The 17,389-nt window shown below is 37.3% G+C and overlaps 1 protein-coding gene across 1 annotated transcript; it reads left to right on the top strand.

Moving 5' to 3' along the window:
* The first annotated feature begins 10,720 nt into the window (after positions 1–10,720).
* LOC136777105 (uncharacterized) lies at positions 10,721–13,802 on the top strand. Its single transcript, XM_066733176.1, has 6 exons — positions 10,721–10,957; positions 11,695–11,834; positions 13,228–13,375; positions 13,528–13,533; positions 13,625–13,634; positions 13,742–13,802. Exons 1-6 carry the CDS (start codon positions 10,897–10,899, stop codon positions 13,800–13,802), a joined length of 426 nt encoding a protein of 141 aa, XP_066589273.1. The 5' UTR covers positions 10,721–10,896.
* Positions 13,803–17,389: the final 3,587 nt, after the last annotated feature.

Genomic DNA, 17,389 nt, shown 5'->3' on the forward strand with positions numbered 1-17,389 from the left:
TTCCACACATCACACACACATTCTTATACAATATATGTATATACAAGCTTTCTTCCCATTTCTGTCACGTGGACTCCCACTATTGAGTTTTCGCGCGCGGAAGCCCTCCACCATCATCCGTGGGAGCACCTTTCACCTAATTGTTGGCACAATATGTGAAGAGCGAACCACCATGGTTCCCATCGACTTCTGGAGGTGATGCCTCGCGCTCAACCATCCCCGCTGCTACTAACATCGAGCTGGACCACCTGCAGTGGACCGCAATTAGCCACTATCTCGTCCTTGAAACTCTTTCGACCCCCCCCCCCCCTCCTCCCTCTCTCTTCCATCTCATTCAATCTCGTTACCAGGATCCAGTCGAGCATCGTTATTCGATTAGCTTATCGATGTGTTTCGTGACGCAAAATGTGCCATTGTAATATTATTATTGGTATAATGGCCAAAGTGACGTCACGTTACGCAAAATTTCTAACCTACCAGTGTGAGAATGCGAAGCATCCGAGACAGTGAGAGAGTTTGAACCTTTGGCGGGGCCGATTATAACGATTGTTTACATCGGTGCAGCATCGACTCTATGTGGCGTTTAATATTCTCTCTCCTCCTTCTTCGTATATAATGAAACTCGTCGGGAGAGTCTCGATCCGGAACGCGTGCACTCTCCGCAGCCTATAACTGTTGTTTCTTATATATGTATATATATATATAGTATGTATACCATAGCTTAGCTAAATTCAATTCTATAAAGCGTATTATATGGACGTTTTCCTCGAATTACTCTCATCGTAAATAGAAAAATATTTACGATGCGTATATTCTATATAATATAAAATTTATATATTTTAATATTTGATGCAACAAAAGAATACCAATTTATATGAGGGTGAAGAACAAATGATACTACTCGGAGGGGTAAAATGGTGGTAATTTTGAAAAGTACGAGGCCGAGTTTGGATTGCTTTCACTCGGTATTGTGCAAAGCTTTGTATCGATTGAAGAGCTCGATAAATTGTTGAAATATAAAAGTTATCCACCTTGAATCTAATATGGCTATCGGTACGTGTGATCTGGTACGAAAAAATGTTGTACAGGTTCTAGTAATGTTGCAGCAAAATTGCAAGAGGGCTAAAATAAAAATTAATAATTCTCTTTACGCGATTCTTATCGTACAATACGATTGTTCGAATCTCGCGGCGGCTGCAGCCTTATCGGCAGCATCTGGGATGAATATTAAATCATCTTTCTCACGAGAACGACGGTATTTAAGCCTGATGTTACTCCGTTCCGTGCGATTAATTCTATTCGCTTAATCCATGTCTACATACTACTACTACTATAAACTACTACCTTTGACTTTAATACCCCTTTTGATATTATCAATCACTCTTTCCAACATCGGTAACAAGATACTTTTCAGTCGAGTATCCTAATTTCAAGTACACAGAAATATATCAACCGTGAGTGATCGGAGCTACCGTTATATCCACTCGATGCCAACACAGGCGCGCGAACAATTATAACTTTACTTGTAATTACAAACTGAGTTATCAACACAGCTTGAGATTTTATTACGTACTCCAAGCTGGTAATAGAGTTTTTATAATCAGAAAAAGTTGTTAAAAGTCTGAGGAAAGGTCAAGGTCACATAATATATATATATATATATATATATATACCCACAATTAATTACACAGCTTTTATCGCAATTACTCAAATCGCTACCGAGCTCTCCCACCGATACAAAGACGAGGACGCGTGTCCAGCTATGATTAATCGTATTAGCGTTATTTTCCAAGCTAGCCTGGACTTACAAGAGCGATACCGCGTATCGAGCACGAGTCAATCGTTGGGAATGATAATTTAGCCGGTTGGATCGTTATTCAAAAAGGATCGACCAATCGAATTGATGATAAATTCCGCGAACATGACAGTGTAATTTAAATACTCGACGGGAATGGCTACTTGTATCTGTGATAATTCCCCAAGTTGACAGCACGCAACGAGAGGAAACGGTGCAAGCTTTTAAAGATATCAACGAGCGCACCGGTAATTTCTAGCGAGGCAGGCATTAATCGTTCTATCCTTTGCCCCGATGAGAATCCAATCGTTCTTCTTCTGCTCATTCAGCCCCACTGCTAGATGCTTCCATCGTTCGATGCACAGTCGAGATGATAATTCCCAGGCAAGCTCGGTGATTAATCATTGCATCGACAAGTGCGGCTAATCGTATCGATTCCTGGCAAATCGTCAGTCATACCCGATCGTTCTCCAAGTTTTCCTCTAAAGCCTGTGCGCTGAGATTCGTCGACACGCTTCGATCACTCGCTACTGTATCTTTCTATATATGTATATACTGCAATCTTTGCAATAAATCTGACGAAATTCTTATTTTTTCCATGTTGACTCTGCCTTTATAATTATGTAGATATTAGTTTGCAATTTCAATCCATCCTTCTTTCACTTTTAATAAAAGTGGATATTTCGAAATTCACGTGGAATTTTGGTTCCTGCAAAAATTGCAGTCTCGTGGGACGATAAAAATAAAGTGTTATTAGGACTGGGAGTACATCCGTTTATGTATGTATAAAGTATATATTTGTATAGGTGTACGAATGGGAGAGTATAGAAATCTCGTTGGGGGATCGAGTGATTGTGGAATAAACTTGCAATCCGAGTGTTGGTCACACTTAAAGGTGGAATGGCTACCGTATCGCTTATGCAAATTCGATATCGATGTCTCTCGGGCAATTGGCGCGCGATTCTCGCCACACAGGGACTCCTCCGGAGGTTCCTCTCTCGCGTTCCAACTTGAAATTTATCGCTTGAGTCATCTCGCGAAGTTCACCGCTCGCTCACCGTCTATTCCCGCCCACGTATATATAGCCCAACGAGAATCTGGAAAAAGCTCGCTTGAAAAATATCACCTGGCTAACTCGACAATTTTCTTCACTGCGTACAACCCCCCCCCCCCCTACTTCCTCTCTTCTTTGTCGTTTAATGCTAATTTTTTTATCATAAAGGTCCTTGTAAATATTTTCTTTCGTTGCACTATGTGGCAACGAGGATCAAGGAGAAATGTAATAATTACAGTTTTTTTTATCGTTTAATTACGAGCTTTGGCTGAAGAGCCGATCGAGTGGAGGAGGGCTGCAGGAAATAAAGGATAGTTTGCAGGGGGAAGAGGAGGGGGGTAAACGATGATGCGAGCATTATGAGCTCGTCAGCTCGATCTCGCATGTTCGAGCGACTCAAAGTTGGTACCCGGAGGGAGTCGGGAGTTTGAACTGGCAGGAGTGGCGAAGTACCAAGCATAGAGGTCCAGATGCTGTCTTATCAGTTGGCAGGATCCAGCTGCGTCATCGGGGAATGTGGGAGTGTCATCGTGGAGTATCATCGGTTCGCGGTGACAGCCGAATCAGCAAGGTGTCACGAAGGGGCGTGTTTTGTACTTGGCGATGTTTAACTTGGTCTCTCTACACCATCTCCTTTTCCTCTACACATACCCTTTCACCCGATCAAAAACTACCCATCGCCCCTTAGCATTTTTATTTCTCTCATCGCTAATGAGATACTTTTATTCTTACACAATATATAGTATTTATTCCCCCTTTTTATTATTTTGGTCGATAGAGTTGCACAGTGCAGCCTGCAGCATGGTTTATACACAGGAAGAAGCAGCTATTGAAAAATTGTTCTCGATGAAAATATATAGAATATATAAACGTGTGTAGTGGGGAAGGGAAGAATTCTTTGTACCTAAAAAAGTCGACTACTTTGCGAGGCACTCGAAAGGCCATAAAGCAAAAATATAAAAAGTTTTATCGCGTCGATGAAAAGCAGGATTTATCCACAGCTCCCTGCATTGGTGGAGAGCGTGGTGTTGCAGGTTTGGTGAGGAGGAGGATGCTAGGACGTCGATAAATTTTGATGCGGTCAATAAAAAGACTGTGGCGATAGAGGAGGAAGAAAGGGAAATACAGAAAGGGAAAGAGAGAAAAAGAAAAGGAAAAGGAGAAGAATCGGTGAAATAAGAGTCGTAGCTATGACTCAGAGGTATTTGGGTTTCGTCGAAAGGCCAGGACGATCGTTCCCGTTTCCAACTGCGTTCCCTCGAAGATACGAGCGAGGAGAGGACCGTGGCTGCTCATTGGCCCCCGCGGGGCCATACAGGCCCGCCGCGTCCCATTATCCCATGCTAATTCCCTGGCTACGCCTGTCATTGCCTCGAGGCGAGGACTGACAAGTAACACCTCTTCCACTGTCTCCTTCATTTCGCTTTTCTCTCCTATTCCTCTACCACCCCTCCCCCTCCCCCGATTCTCCCTTTTCTACTTCAATGCCAATTTCTTTCCAATTCTACATCTCACCGCCACCCCTCCCCCCCCCCCCTCCTCGATCCTTATTCCTTTTCCACACTTCGCAATGTCAATTTCTCCCTAATTCTTCCTCTCGCAATCCCCCCCTCCCCCCTCGCTTTATCTATATACACACACGTACGCGTTTCACGAGTCGCGAGTTTACTTAGCTCATCAACCTCGCCACCCTGTACATTCCCGATCCCCCGCCCACTTTGGAGAAGGGGGCGGCACTCTTCTACAGCGTCCGAAAATCAACTCGTCATGCTCGCTTCATTTTCTCCCGACGTAAAACAGCCATTTGTTAGGTCGCGTCAAACCTCGCGTCCGCGGGGTGTCCCTCTCGGCTACGAATGGCATATCGATTGGCGATTCATGCGATCGACGCCGATAATAAATATCCGAGAGCGAGAGTGAACGTTCCATCCTCTAGGCACCGAATCGGCGAATCCACCCGGATCTTCCAACTTGCTCCTTCCTTACTCCCACCACTCCATCTCTTTACTTTCCCTCTATCATATATACCGCGATATACTAACGAGTTACAAATTTCTTTGGACATTCGTTTTTTGTCATCCGCGTGTAAGAGCACAACGAGTAATATTCTCAAGGGAAACACTGTTTTTCAATTTTCTTGTGTTTTGCTAAATGATTTTTCTAAAGGATCAGACTCTAAGATCATGTTTTTTAAAAATTTGCTTAAAAACTGACGATCGATCACTTTGCTTTCCTTGTATTATATGGTAGAATAGAATACTGATGAATTATAAATTAGTTTTTCTTAATTTACATGTAAAAGCACAGCGAATGATGTTAAGAAGAAAGCATTTATTTCAATTTTTTAAAGTTACTAATTGATTTATCTAATAGATCAGACCCTAAGCTTCTGTTCGTGAGAGATAATTGGTCCCAATCTTCCGTCTGTAGTATACTTTGTGTTTTTCCATGGACCCTTTTTTTGTTCCACTGATAATCGAAGGTTAAATTGCCTCGAGTCTGTGATTAGTAGGATTATTAAAAGCGTTGAACGTTTATTTTTTCACTGCTTCATAGATATGTTATTAGACAAGTACATTTATTTATTGATGACGTTGTGCATGAGGGGGAGAAAGAGAGAGAGAGAGAGAGCGAGAGAGAGATGATGTTATAAAAATGTTTGTTGATGCAGTAATTATAACATAATTTTATCACTGTTTCTCCATGTTTAAGCAATCTCAGTCCATGAATTATCTCCTCTCGGCGTTAATTTGTTGAAATTCGGTAAGGTCTGCTGAATATTTCTCAACGTTATTAATTTTTCAAGAAGATCCCCATTCGTGTAAATTATGTTATTGGTCCTCGCGTACGAGATACAAGTTTGTCACAATATTTTTAAGGCCAAATATTCTCCGCGAGATATTTCATTGAATTTATTGGATGCTTTGCTCGCTAATAAGTTTAAAAGGGACCCCCGAGCTACTACGAAATTAATTTTAATATTCCAAGGTCCGTTTTTAGCACCGAATCTGGGCGTAGCGAATGAAAATCTCCGAGAAGACGAGGTGTCAATATTTTGGTCGAGGGTTGGGATAATTATGACGGAGTCGAATAATGGCGCGTTTCGGTACGGTAGTTAAGCCTTGGATGGACCGGGACAGGAAACAGGCCATATACACACATACAAACGTATATATAAGCCATGCATTAGAAATTCGCAGACGTACTTTTCTCAACTCCTCTACGATCCTACCGCATCTATCCCAAAAGGCATCGCTAAAACCTCTTCCTACAATCAATTAATACAAACTCTATATATATACATTGACAAAATCAAATTATTTCTTATTTTGCAAATGAAAAAATCCGCGAGCCCATACCGTAGCTCCGAATTTAAAACACCATCGATGTTCGTTGTAATAACGTTCGGACAAAGCATCTAATTTGGTTCATGCTTTGGGTTAATTCGAAGATTTTCAAGGTTGATTTTTTTATCACCGCGACGAATGGAAATCTTCGAGTGGACGTTTCAATGATTGTTGTTGTTTTTTTTAAGGTTATAGAAAAAAGGAAGACGCAGTGTAATAATGTAGAAATGAGAACGACGCTTTTCAGGAGGTTTTGGAAGGATAGAGGGGGGAAGAGGCTGTTGTGTCGGGGGATTCGGTCGCCCCGAATCGTATTTGTTACGCGAAATTTCACGAGGTGGCCAGAACAGATCGGTGTCGCGCCGCTTAGTCGTTCGTTGGCCTCGCGAACGCTCGTTATGCCGCGCTGCTGTCTCGTAAATAACTGCCTTATACTCTTGCTTCTGTCTCTCTCTCTCTCCACCTTTCTTTTTTTCCTTCCCACCCTACGTTCTCCTCTTTCTCTCTCTCACGCATACACGCTTACCCATATACTCTACCCCCCCCCCCTATCTCCCTCACACTCTATCTATCTATTCCTCGTATATCTTCTCTCTCTCTCTCTCTCTCTCTCTCTCTCTCTCTCTCTCTTGGCGAAGAGACTGCTCAGCCCTTTTAGCTCATCGCTTAGGCTCCTTCGACCACGCGGACCTCTCGGAAAGATGAAAAAAGCTCTGGCAACTATAAAGCTAACTTTCCAGGAGGAAGCGACTCCTTTAATAGAATATAAAGTATCATACGTACCCACCTCCCATACCTATACTCTTCCTGCACCAGAAATCATCTCGAATTTCATCATTGCGATAAATGTCATGAATTCTTTTGGCTCGCCAACATAAGATTTTCAACTGCCATAATTCCTTCGGCAGTTTCATAGCTGGATTACTCGCAGAAAATGTCGTAACATAATATCGTAGAAAAAGCGAAATGGTCGCAAAGCTTGCAGTGGCCATGATCAATTCGATGCTGCCTGAAAATTATCGAAATGGCTCTCTCTCTCTCTCTCTTTCTTTCTCTACAAACATATATATAGCAGACATTATTTATACTTATTGTACACGGCTCCATTGTATGTCGTAATGGTTGCATCTTAAACACTTGAAAATCTTACTTTTTTATTGCCTTACAAATCATTGTTACGAAGTATAATATTAGTGGCTTTATGTCGCATCGTTTTGTTCCTCGTATCGTAACCGCTTAGCCACGTGAAAAACGCAGCAGGCTATAAGGATTATTAAACCAACCTCGCATTTACTATCAGTCATTAGAGATTCAATGTCTGCTAAAATTAATGACTGTTAATTACAGGTTTTATTTGGGTGACGTGTGTGCGATAATGTCCATATACGAGGGGATGTGCAAAAAATTAATTACTCTCCGAAAGGAAATTCGAGGGTTGTTTTAAGGACTCTCGAGGGTGTTTATAGCGAAATATCGCGGTGGATAATGTGGAAGAGAGGCGAAATAAAGTGAAGAAAATTGGAGAGGAAAGAAGAAATAAATTATTCGGTGCGTGAGAACGTACATGTCTTCTAGGTTATTCCAGACACTTTTGGGTGGAGGGAGAAGCGTGTCTGAAAGATTTGACGCATCCGGCATGCTGCTCCATGCATCGAATTGCGCTCGTAAAGAAAAAGTATGGCTGGCCGCGCGCGCTCTGCCTCATCTCGGATTCAAATGCACACCCTCGGCTCCCGGTGCCACATAAATTTGCTTTAGTCGGTGCGAAGACGTACCTGATCCGAATACCCAAATCCTCCACTTTTCGTTGCTTTGTTCAACAAAGTGGAACCATGCTGGTGCACATAGTTGCTCAAAATCACATTTTTTATTTTGTTTAGTTTGAGAATTTTTGTATTTCTCATATAAAACTACATTTGGTCATCTTTTTAAAAGTCCCTTTGGCATAAAAGCGAAACGTTTTGATTTCATTATTTTATAATCATCTATTGTCCCTACAGATCACGTGCGCCATTTGCAAATTGCTATTACCGGATAAAACACACGTCAATTTAACGATACTTGTATTTTACACACGGTCGTTCCACCACAAGTGCTGTCCCACCCACTTTTATATTCCAATGCCGTTCGACTTCCTTTTGATCCCTGTCGATCCTCTTGGGTTCTAATAAGTGAGCGTTTCTGACCTGTCCACCGAGGAGGTGGAATGAATTATTCGTTCACGAAACTCGTAGAATTTTTTTTTCCTTCCAAAATAATTGCACCCCTTTACTATCGATATAAAAAGACTGCAGGCCTCCGTTTCGTCCATCCGCGAATCAGTTTTATATATAATATTTATACAAAATTTCGTCGCGTTTGGATTTATGCAGTTGCGTTAATTAACATATTTTTACATATCATCGATGGAATGCTTCTTTTCTTATTTATTGTCTTTTTTTCAACGCTCTTCGGTTTCTGTATGAGGAGAAACATCGGTAGGTATGGGCAGAGAGGGTGGGAAGAAAGAAGCGCGCGCCCGCACCTTCAAAGACAAAACGCCACAGCTATTCCGGTTAGCTTTTCAACATAAATTATTCGAAAAGGATATTTCGAAAGATTACGAGGTAGTTTTATGACTGGCGAGGGTACAAATATGAAGGCTCCCAGGATACATTTATACGTGCTCTTCGTATGACAGATAAGGATAGCTCCTCCGCAGTATAGAGACTGACCTTTTTACCTCCCCTCCCCCCTCTTGTTCCTTTTTTCTTCCTTTCCACCATACATCTTAAACGTAATTATACAGTAGTGTGTTAAAAGACCGAGAAAACTTCATGTTTAATATATAAATCTTGCTAGGGAAATTAAAGACTCGTTATTAATTATATTAATTAATATAGCACGATATAATAATAATTTATGTAAAAAGGGGACTTTTTTTTGTCAAAATTTTCCTTCCTGCTAATAATACTAATCACTGTATATAGTATAAGTATGACGAAGGTTAAATTCTTGCTTCCGGCTTAACAGGAACGATAAACCACGAGAAACGCTGAAAAATGGGAAAATCAAGAATAGCGCTGCAGGTGTAGAGAAGAAGAGGTGAAGGGTCGAAGAGAGGCGGCTGCAGAACGTTGAGGAAAAAATTGTTGAGAAGAGGTTACATCGGACGACGCAGGGAATTACCTGGTACCAGCATCTGCATATGTATATACGTATTTACAGGTGAGTGGAGGAATTTACGAGCACGCTGAGGTCCACCTGCGAGATCCAATTATTCGCGGGAATTAAGAGGAGAGACCCCGGTGAGCAGTTGCATGGGTTTTTACATTTTTGAGAATTCTCTCTCTCTCATTTGGTTCGAAAAGTCTGCTGGTGGTGCTTTTCGAAGGGGAACCTGGTGCGAACGTTTAAATCGACGTAGTTGTGATCGCAGGACTTGTCCTGATGCAGCGAGGGGGCGGCTGGAAGCCTCGTTACCGGGCGCAGCAGGACTCCAATTACCATTTCTCGGACAAATCGCCGCCTTCCAGTCCCTCGTGCCTGCGTCATTTCCGCTAACCGCTCCTAAATGATCATCCAACAAGTCGCCATATAGCGAGAACCACCAATTCTGCCTTCGTCAGATCCATATACCGCCAGATCGATGAATTTCACCCCGAGAGATCTCCGTTCTCCCGTTAAGAAACACGGAGAAAGGCACGCGAGACTCGCAGGAATGTGAACCTAATTATAATTAGTCCAGTACGTTCCAATGATAAATCATATTACAGAATTTCAGAAAATAGCCTATGTTAATATAGGAATATTTTTCTTATTAATAATCAATTGTAATTAAAGTGATTTTTGATTAAATATTGGCGTTAGATTTTAAAAAGCTATAGGAGTCTGTTCAATTTAAAGCAGATATATTTATAGAATTTAGGCATTTCTAATTATTGGAAACCCTCGCTGCAGGAATTTTGTCATTATTAGATATATTTGATTTTAATGGTTTATTTAATTATAATTAGTTTGATCAAAACTATCGAATATTTGCGTTTATATTCTTGTTGTGGCATATAAATTTAACGGTTCTGTATAGAAAATAGTCCCAATAGTTGCTCCCATTGTGTAGTGTTTGTTCTTTTTAATTTGGATATTTTTCAACAAAAGCTTTTTTTTCATATATATATTCCTTTTTTCTAATATAGAATTATTTAACATAAATACTTGAATAATAGCGATAGCTTGGCCATTTATTGTTATTAAGAAAATTTTTATGGCGTAGGAATTTTTATGGTAACGACCGTTGTGCGCCACTTTAGAAATACGTTGCGTGACCTAAATTAATGCGCCAAATAGTGCCACCGTGCTACCGTTAGTCTGACGCAGCCACCCAGGGAGATTGGACGTCCACCCTCTTGCTCCACGAAATTTGAATTTTCAAGTTGCTTTTTAGCAATTCAGTGGTGCAAAAGTACATAAAACTATTCTTTGTTAATACTGGAATCAAGTGATATTCAGTTATTATCCGAGGTGATCAAAGAGATTTATGAAATTACAAAATCCGTAAATCACCAAGTGAGTTACAGGAGTATAAATGTTTTTCGATATAGTGAAAATTTTTACTAAAACAAAAAAGTGTACAGTTTCATTGATATTAATTAACAAGTTTATAAAGTATGTGGAAGTAGTTCTGTATTTTGTCTTTTCGTGCGCGCTAAAAAAGAAGCAAGATGGCGTCCGATAGGGGTTGGCGGTTGGCGCCAAGACCTGTTCAAACTTGTTGCCGACTCGGTGAGTGATCTTATTCTTTTACAAAGTGCAATTGTTAGAAATTATTGGATCCATTCTTTATTCATCGTATTGCTTCACTATTTTAATAAAAGAAATCTCCGTGAAACCTATTTATCTTATTGTAACCAATTAAGCAAGTTCGATGGTGCTTCAAGTTGAAACTACATTCTCCGGTTAATAGCTAACATAAAATAATCGAGACCAAATACATTAAATTTATTTTAATAATTTAACATTATTTTTATAAGGAGCATTATTAGAATTATTTTGACCAGTGTTTCTACTAATTAAAATTAATAGTTTTCGAACGATTCGATTTGGGACTACTTTAATGAAAAATGCGCGTGACCTAAATTAATTCGCCAAATAACCGTTAGTCTGATGCAGTCACCCAGGGGGAGTGGATATCCATCTTTGCTCCGCGAAGTTTGAAATTTCTGATAGCTTTTTAATAATTCGTTAGTGCAAAAGTACATGAAAATTATTCTTTGTTAATATTGTACTCAAGTGATAATCAGTTATTATCCGCAGTGATGAAAAAGTAAGAGATTTATACGAAGCTAAAAGACACTAAATCGTGAAGTGAATTGCATGAATTTATAAGTTTTTCGATATAGTGAAAGTCTTTAGTGAAACAAGAAAGAGAACAGTTTAATTAACATTAATTAACAATTTCGTAAAGTACGTGGTGATAATTCGGTTTTTTTTGTGTCTTCTTTTTTTGCGCGGCAAACCAGAAGCAAGATGGCGTCCGATGGCGGTGGAGGTGCGCAGTGGCGCCAAAACATGTTTACACATAGGTTGCTGCATACCGACGAGTGTTTTTGTGTTTTTCTACGTATTGCGGTCCTCAACCATTATTGTCAATAAAACTAAGGTAAGGTACTAGAATGATAATACTTCAAAATTTTCTGAAATAATACTCCATTATTATGTTGAATTCTGTTGACCAGTGCTCTTACCATTATTAGTACTAGTTGAAACATTAAATAATTTTTCACTTTTTACAAATATGTAAGGGTTTGTGCGTGTCAAGACAATCGGTATTCACGAGGGGGGGGGGGGGGGGGGAGGTTTTTAACGGTGATTTTAATTTAACTTGGCATTTACTCGGCTTCTTGGCAGCGGCTTGTTCGCGGCACGCGCGTCGATGACGACGTCGAGGCGACGTTAGGTCATCGGGTATAAAAGAGTCACGGAGGGAGCGGGCAGGTCGTATTTCAATCGTTTTATCTGCCCGTCGACGCGTGTGGTCGGCCGATAACTCGTCACGTCGCGAACACCAGCGAGAAACCAATCGGGACACTATATGATACACAATCTTACATGCTGGCACTCTATACTCTATCTTATACGTGTATACAATTCTTCTTCCTCGCAATCCTCTGTTTCCTATACATAACAAATTTTTCCTTTAAAGTTCATATCCTCTATGCAAGCAGAACCACGTAAAGTCACTTACGTGAAACAGATATTCCTAGAATTAACGCTTCTAGCTCATGGATCCAATTTGAAACTCCAATTCTCTTTAACTTATTATTTATTTCACATATATGCATATTCCTTACGATTGTTTTAAAATATTTATCCCTTTTTTGCAAGCAATAGAAATTTGCAAATCAGTAATATCCGGCAAGAGGATCAGTTTCTTGTGAATCGTTAGGAGTTTTCAACCACGTTGAAAAGAATTTCGCAATTTTCGTGGAAAATATCTATCATATATTGTGTTACCTTTCCAACAACACGACGTGGCATTAGTACATTTTTAATGCTTGGCAGCGTGTACTGCAATCAATTATGTAGACTGCGTTTGTGAAATATCTAATGGGAAAATCATTGGATAAGTAATGACGGCTATAAACTTTCAACTGACAGACCTAAAGTCATACAAGTATACTCGATAACCGCTTCTTGGCTGCTGTGTTATATTCGCTTCATATTTTCCTGTGATATTGATCAATCGTCTTAGACAGAAAACGGCAAACTCGGAAAATATATGGACAGAAGCTGGTTGTATAAAACGTATATTACTGTTTAAGATTGTATCTTGTCTTATAATTTATTGTAAAATTTACATCGTACAAAAGCAGCATTGCGTCGATATTCCTCCACCTCACTTAAAATTTCATCGAGTTTCGATGGTTAATTCGATTTTAATATAAATTATAGATACTTTTTCTTTTCTTAATGCGAAATTACAAATTTCTTTGAGAAATTTCCGAAGCAGCATTTTTGGTGACTTGTAATTCTAAGAGGTTCTTTGTTGACAGATAGCGAGGAATAAAAGCGAGCCATTGGTTCATCACAAAGCTAGCAGGAGAAGCTATAACATGTTGCTGATAAAAATGATGTTAAATCCGTACAATTTGCTCAGTTTCTACGATCAACCAATCGTTTTTGGAGGAAACGTCGGTACACGTGAGTGTTTAAACAAATATTTAACAAATAGATCAGCAACATCCGTGTTGCTGTTTATATAACCTTTTCACCCCCCGGGGTCACTGTCGTAGCCACGTTTTTGAAGTCACTATAGTTTTGATTTTTATACAACATTGTTTGCATATATTCAGTATACTGTATGTTACATTTTCTTAATTGAAATTCTGACAAAGAGCGTGACTATTACTCCAGATATGGATTTATTGAATTAAGATTTAATTTTTTCAGATTTGATTCTGTAATAATAAATAATAAAATATACTACCATCAATCCCAAACGTCAAAGTCCTTACATATATAAGTAGATTTTTTTGTATTGTGAATATTTATTGTAAAATTATACAGTAAGAATAATTTTTCAGCTAATGTACAATTTTTCATTATAACAGTGAACAAAATTAATTGACATAACGAACAATTTATTGACATAACGAACAATTTATTGATAAAACAAATAGTTCCTTGTTTTATAAAAATTTATCATATCAATAAATTATGTTTTGTCATTTAATTTTGTTTGCTGTTAATAATGAAAGAATGTACATTGGTTGAAAAATTTTTCTGAGAGGAAGATTTTTGTAGCATTAACTTAAATTATTCATTTACAACTCAATGTAAATTTACAAAGTCAGATGTGAATGACAATATTCTCTATAATTATGTTTGTAATTTTACAAAAAATGTTTACAGCGTGGAATTAATCATTTTATTAAAAAGATAATTTTTTAAAATAACATTTTTGGGTGAAAAGGTTTACACTAGGTTTACAAGAAGCATCCACTTCACATTTGAAGCTTCGATAGGAAAATATAAATAACTATTATTAATATATATCAAGTATTTTATTGGAGATCTATGTAATTATGTTTATTGATTAAGAAGTTTTATATAATACTAAATTTAATTACACTTAAACTTTTATAAATTTAAACATGATATGAAAAATATGCCTGTAAACCTAGTAGTAGGACATAATCGTTTTGAGCTCATAGAGCACCAGGTTCCATTGCATATCAAATAATAATGATAAAAAACAGAACAAGCTCATAAGCCAAATATTAGGTTTGCCTATTAATTACCAATGTGCCATTTTTTTTATTGTCAATTTCTATTATGGTACTACATTTTGTGATAATATTTGTGCTCCTAATTTATGCTATAAGGTAATAGACATTTTTTACCTAGAATTTTTATTAACTTTATTCTTGCATAAATACTTTGGTACATGAAATTTGCTCAAAATCTTATTTTATTGCAGTAATGCTTATGTCTGAATGAAGTACATACAATTGATAAAGAGCTCTATCGTATTTTTTATCATTGTTTGTTAAATATTATATAAGAGTGAGGTGTATTTTGTAATAAGTGTATAATTTGATTTGGCAAACAATTACATGTGAATTCATAAATTAAATTTATAGCAAGCTTTTAGATCATAATTTTATATTAAAATTAGGTTCTTTGATTAATATTGCTGAAGATTTTTTTGAACTTACAGCATTTGTATTTAAATAAATTGTAGTCTATATTATAATTAGCTAAGCTGTTTAGAAGATCATATGAAAACCCGAACTACTTGTGGTAAATTTTTAATTTTTCTACGTAACTAACACATACTTTAACTAAAACTATTGACCTAAGATAGTGCTTTGATTAATTGTTTCATCAGTAATTATTTTAAGTAAAATCATTAAGACAATATAATTATATAATGGTTAGAATTAATATAAAGAAAAATTATTAGTCGATATAACTGATTCTAGTAGTCTTAATGTTAATAAGCGAAATACACCTCACTGCACTGCATGTCTATTTCTTTAACTACAATCAACAATCAGCAATCAAGTTTAAAACTTGCAACAATAGTAGGTGAATGATAAAGTTTACATTTATTTGATACAATCCAATTTAGAGCACCTATTCTACTATTTTTTAACATCTGGTTTACAAATTGCATCACTTTAACACATTTGAAGCATTAACATTACTTTTTTTAGAAAGTTAAACTTATTGATTATTTATGATAAACATTAGCATAATATTGTACTTCTGTGTATATACTTCTTAATTAGTTTTAATTTTGCATCTAAATATAAATAATAATTCAGTAATCAAATAAATAAAGTTACTTAATGTAACTGAAGAACCTATATTGAGTATACGTAAACCTGGTATTAAAGTCAATTGGCCATGATTTTGCAGAAAGGAGTCATAATTTTATGGAATTGAATTGACAGCATTAAATATTGTAGAATATAGTTATTTACATATTCTCATAATAAATTTGAAGAAGCAATGCACTTAATGATTATCAGGTTATATGTATAAAGTCATTAATTACTGTAATTCTCTCTTTCTCTCGTACATTAGTAATTTCTTATTACTTATTTATGTTTTTACTAAAAATAGTTTAATAAATCTTAAGGACATTCAATGTTTCATTGTAGTTGGCCCGTTTTTGCACAATTATGTTCAAATATTTTGGTGCTCTCAGCGAAGCTCTATTGCGTATGAAATAAAGATAAAAAACAGATGATACTCTTCAGTCATAATTTGCATATCTTTTAAAGGTGATATAATTTTATATTCTATTTCTATTTAATATAAATAATTATTATACATATATATATATATATATATATAGCATTGCAGAAGACAATTAACCATAATAGTAATAAAGAACTGTTTCCAATTGAACTTTGTACAAGAAATTCCATTTTTATTTATTTGAATGTACAATTAAAATTAAAAACTTGACAGTTTTTACCTCAAATTAAGGTTTGTAATATATAGTAAAATATTATAATTGGCAATTGAAACAGGAGTACTAGCTGTTTTTTATCATTATTTTATTAAGATTGAGCATCTACCGAATACTCGCCACTCGCCAGGGGAGTCCTGGATATTTTTACAGCGTCGACGAACAAGAGAGTTACGGCAAATAAAACGGTGTGCGTTACTACCGTTTAACGTACATTTCCTTTTGTTTAGTTGGTCTCGTCCCGCGTTTCTCAGTTAAGGGGGGCCATAAAACTATTCGCGGAGCTTCTCCGTCTCTCTTAGTTAACTTGGTAGTAGCCAATGGCGATAACTCAGCGGGAATCGTGCGTTTCTCTATTAACTAAAAGACTTCGCACGTCCATTTGTTACTGTAAAGCTTCTCGTTTCCTATATCCACCCAATTAGATCTGTTAAATAATATTTATCTCTTCTGCACTATTGGGAAATAATGACAAAATGTTTTCCTTCTTAGTTTGGTTGTGGAATTATTACAAATGATAAGATATTATTTAAATTTCATTTAAGTGCATCCTGGTATAAGAATGTTAACATTCAATAATATACGTTTGGATAACAGATTTTAAAAATGTGTGTGAATTATACATTATTTCTTAAACATTAACTACCATATCCGGAGCCATTTAATTTCCTGTTGGCAGATATTTAGTGAATTGTATCGGTTTTGAAGGCTATATGTACAATATCATTGAAACAAACATTCTAAGTGTAATTCCAGCTATCTTTTCTTTTTATTATTTTGTTAAAGATGTACATTTTTATAAGGTTAAAATAATATCTGTTTGCTTTATTGCCAAAGATGTCATTGAACTGTGATCTAAGGAAACGTTATAAATTATTTTTAACATTGCAAATTAGTTCGTAATAATTTGAACAATATAACTCAGTTGTTTTAAGTTTTTCGAGACCTTGTATATAGCGAGTGAATTTTGTTATGGAAATGCAGTAAGGTATTTTGGTGGAGTCGGTGGCTGGGATGAACGTAGCAATGGCGATAACTCTCAGCGGGCATTGCGTTTCTCAATTAGGTAAGAGCGGTACGCGTGCGCGAACAGTCAGTGGTCAACGTAATTTCGAATAAATCAGAGGGGCGGCCGGGGGCCCCTTTTGCCTCCCAACGGGAGGGCCCAATCAGTCCGACCTTGAGGACGCCAAGATCGCTGGTGGCCGAGACACTGCTTCATCGTAAATTCG

This window comes from Prorops nasuta, unplaced genomic scaffold (genome assembly GCF_024137725.1).
Source record: "Prorops nasuta isolate Cenicafe-Biocafe unplaced genomic scaffold, Cenicafe_Pnas_1.2 PNAS00010, whole genome shotgun sequence".
Classification (NCBI taxonomy): Eukaryota; Metazoa; Arthropoda; class Insecta; order Hymenoptera; family Bethylidae; genus Prorops; species Prorops nasuta.

Bases quoted from the DNA above. Each gene is read 5' to 3' on its own strand.
- LOC136777105 (XM_066733176.1), top strand. From the start codon at position 10,897: ATGGCGTCCGATAGGGGTTGGCGGTTGGCGCCAAGACCTGTTCAAACT. The intron at 10,958-11,694 runs GTGAGTGATCTT...GCGGCAAACCAG, and splicing joins TCAAACTTGTTGCCGACTCG to AAGCAAGATGGCGTCCGATG. The intron at 11,835-13,227 runs GTAAGGTACTAG...CTTTGTTGACAG, and splicing joins TTATTGTCAATAAAACTAAG to ATAGCGAGGAATAAAAGCGA.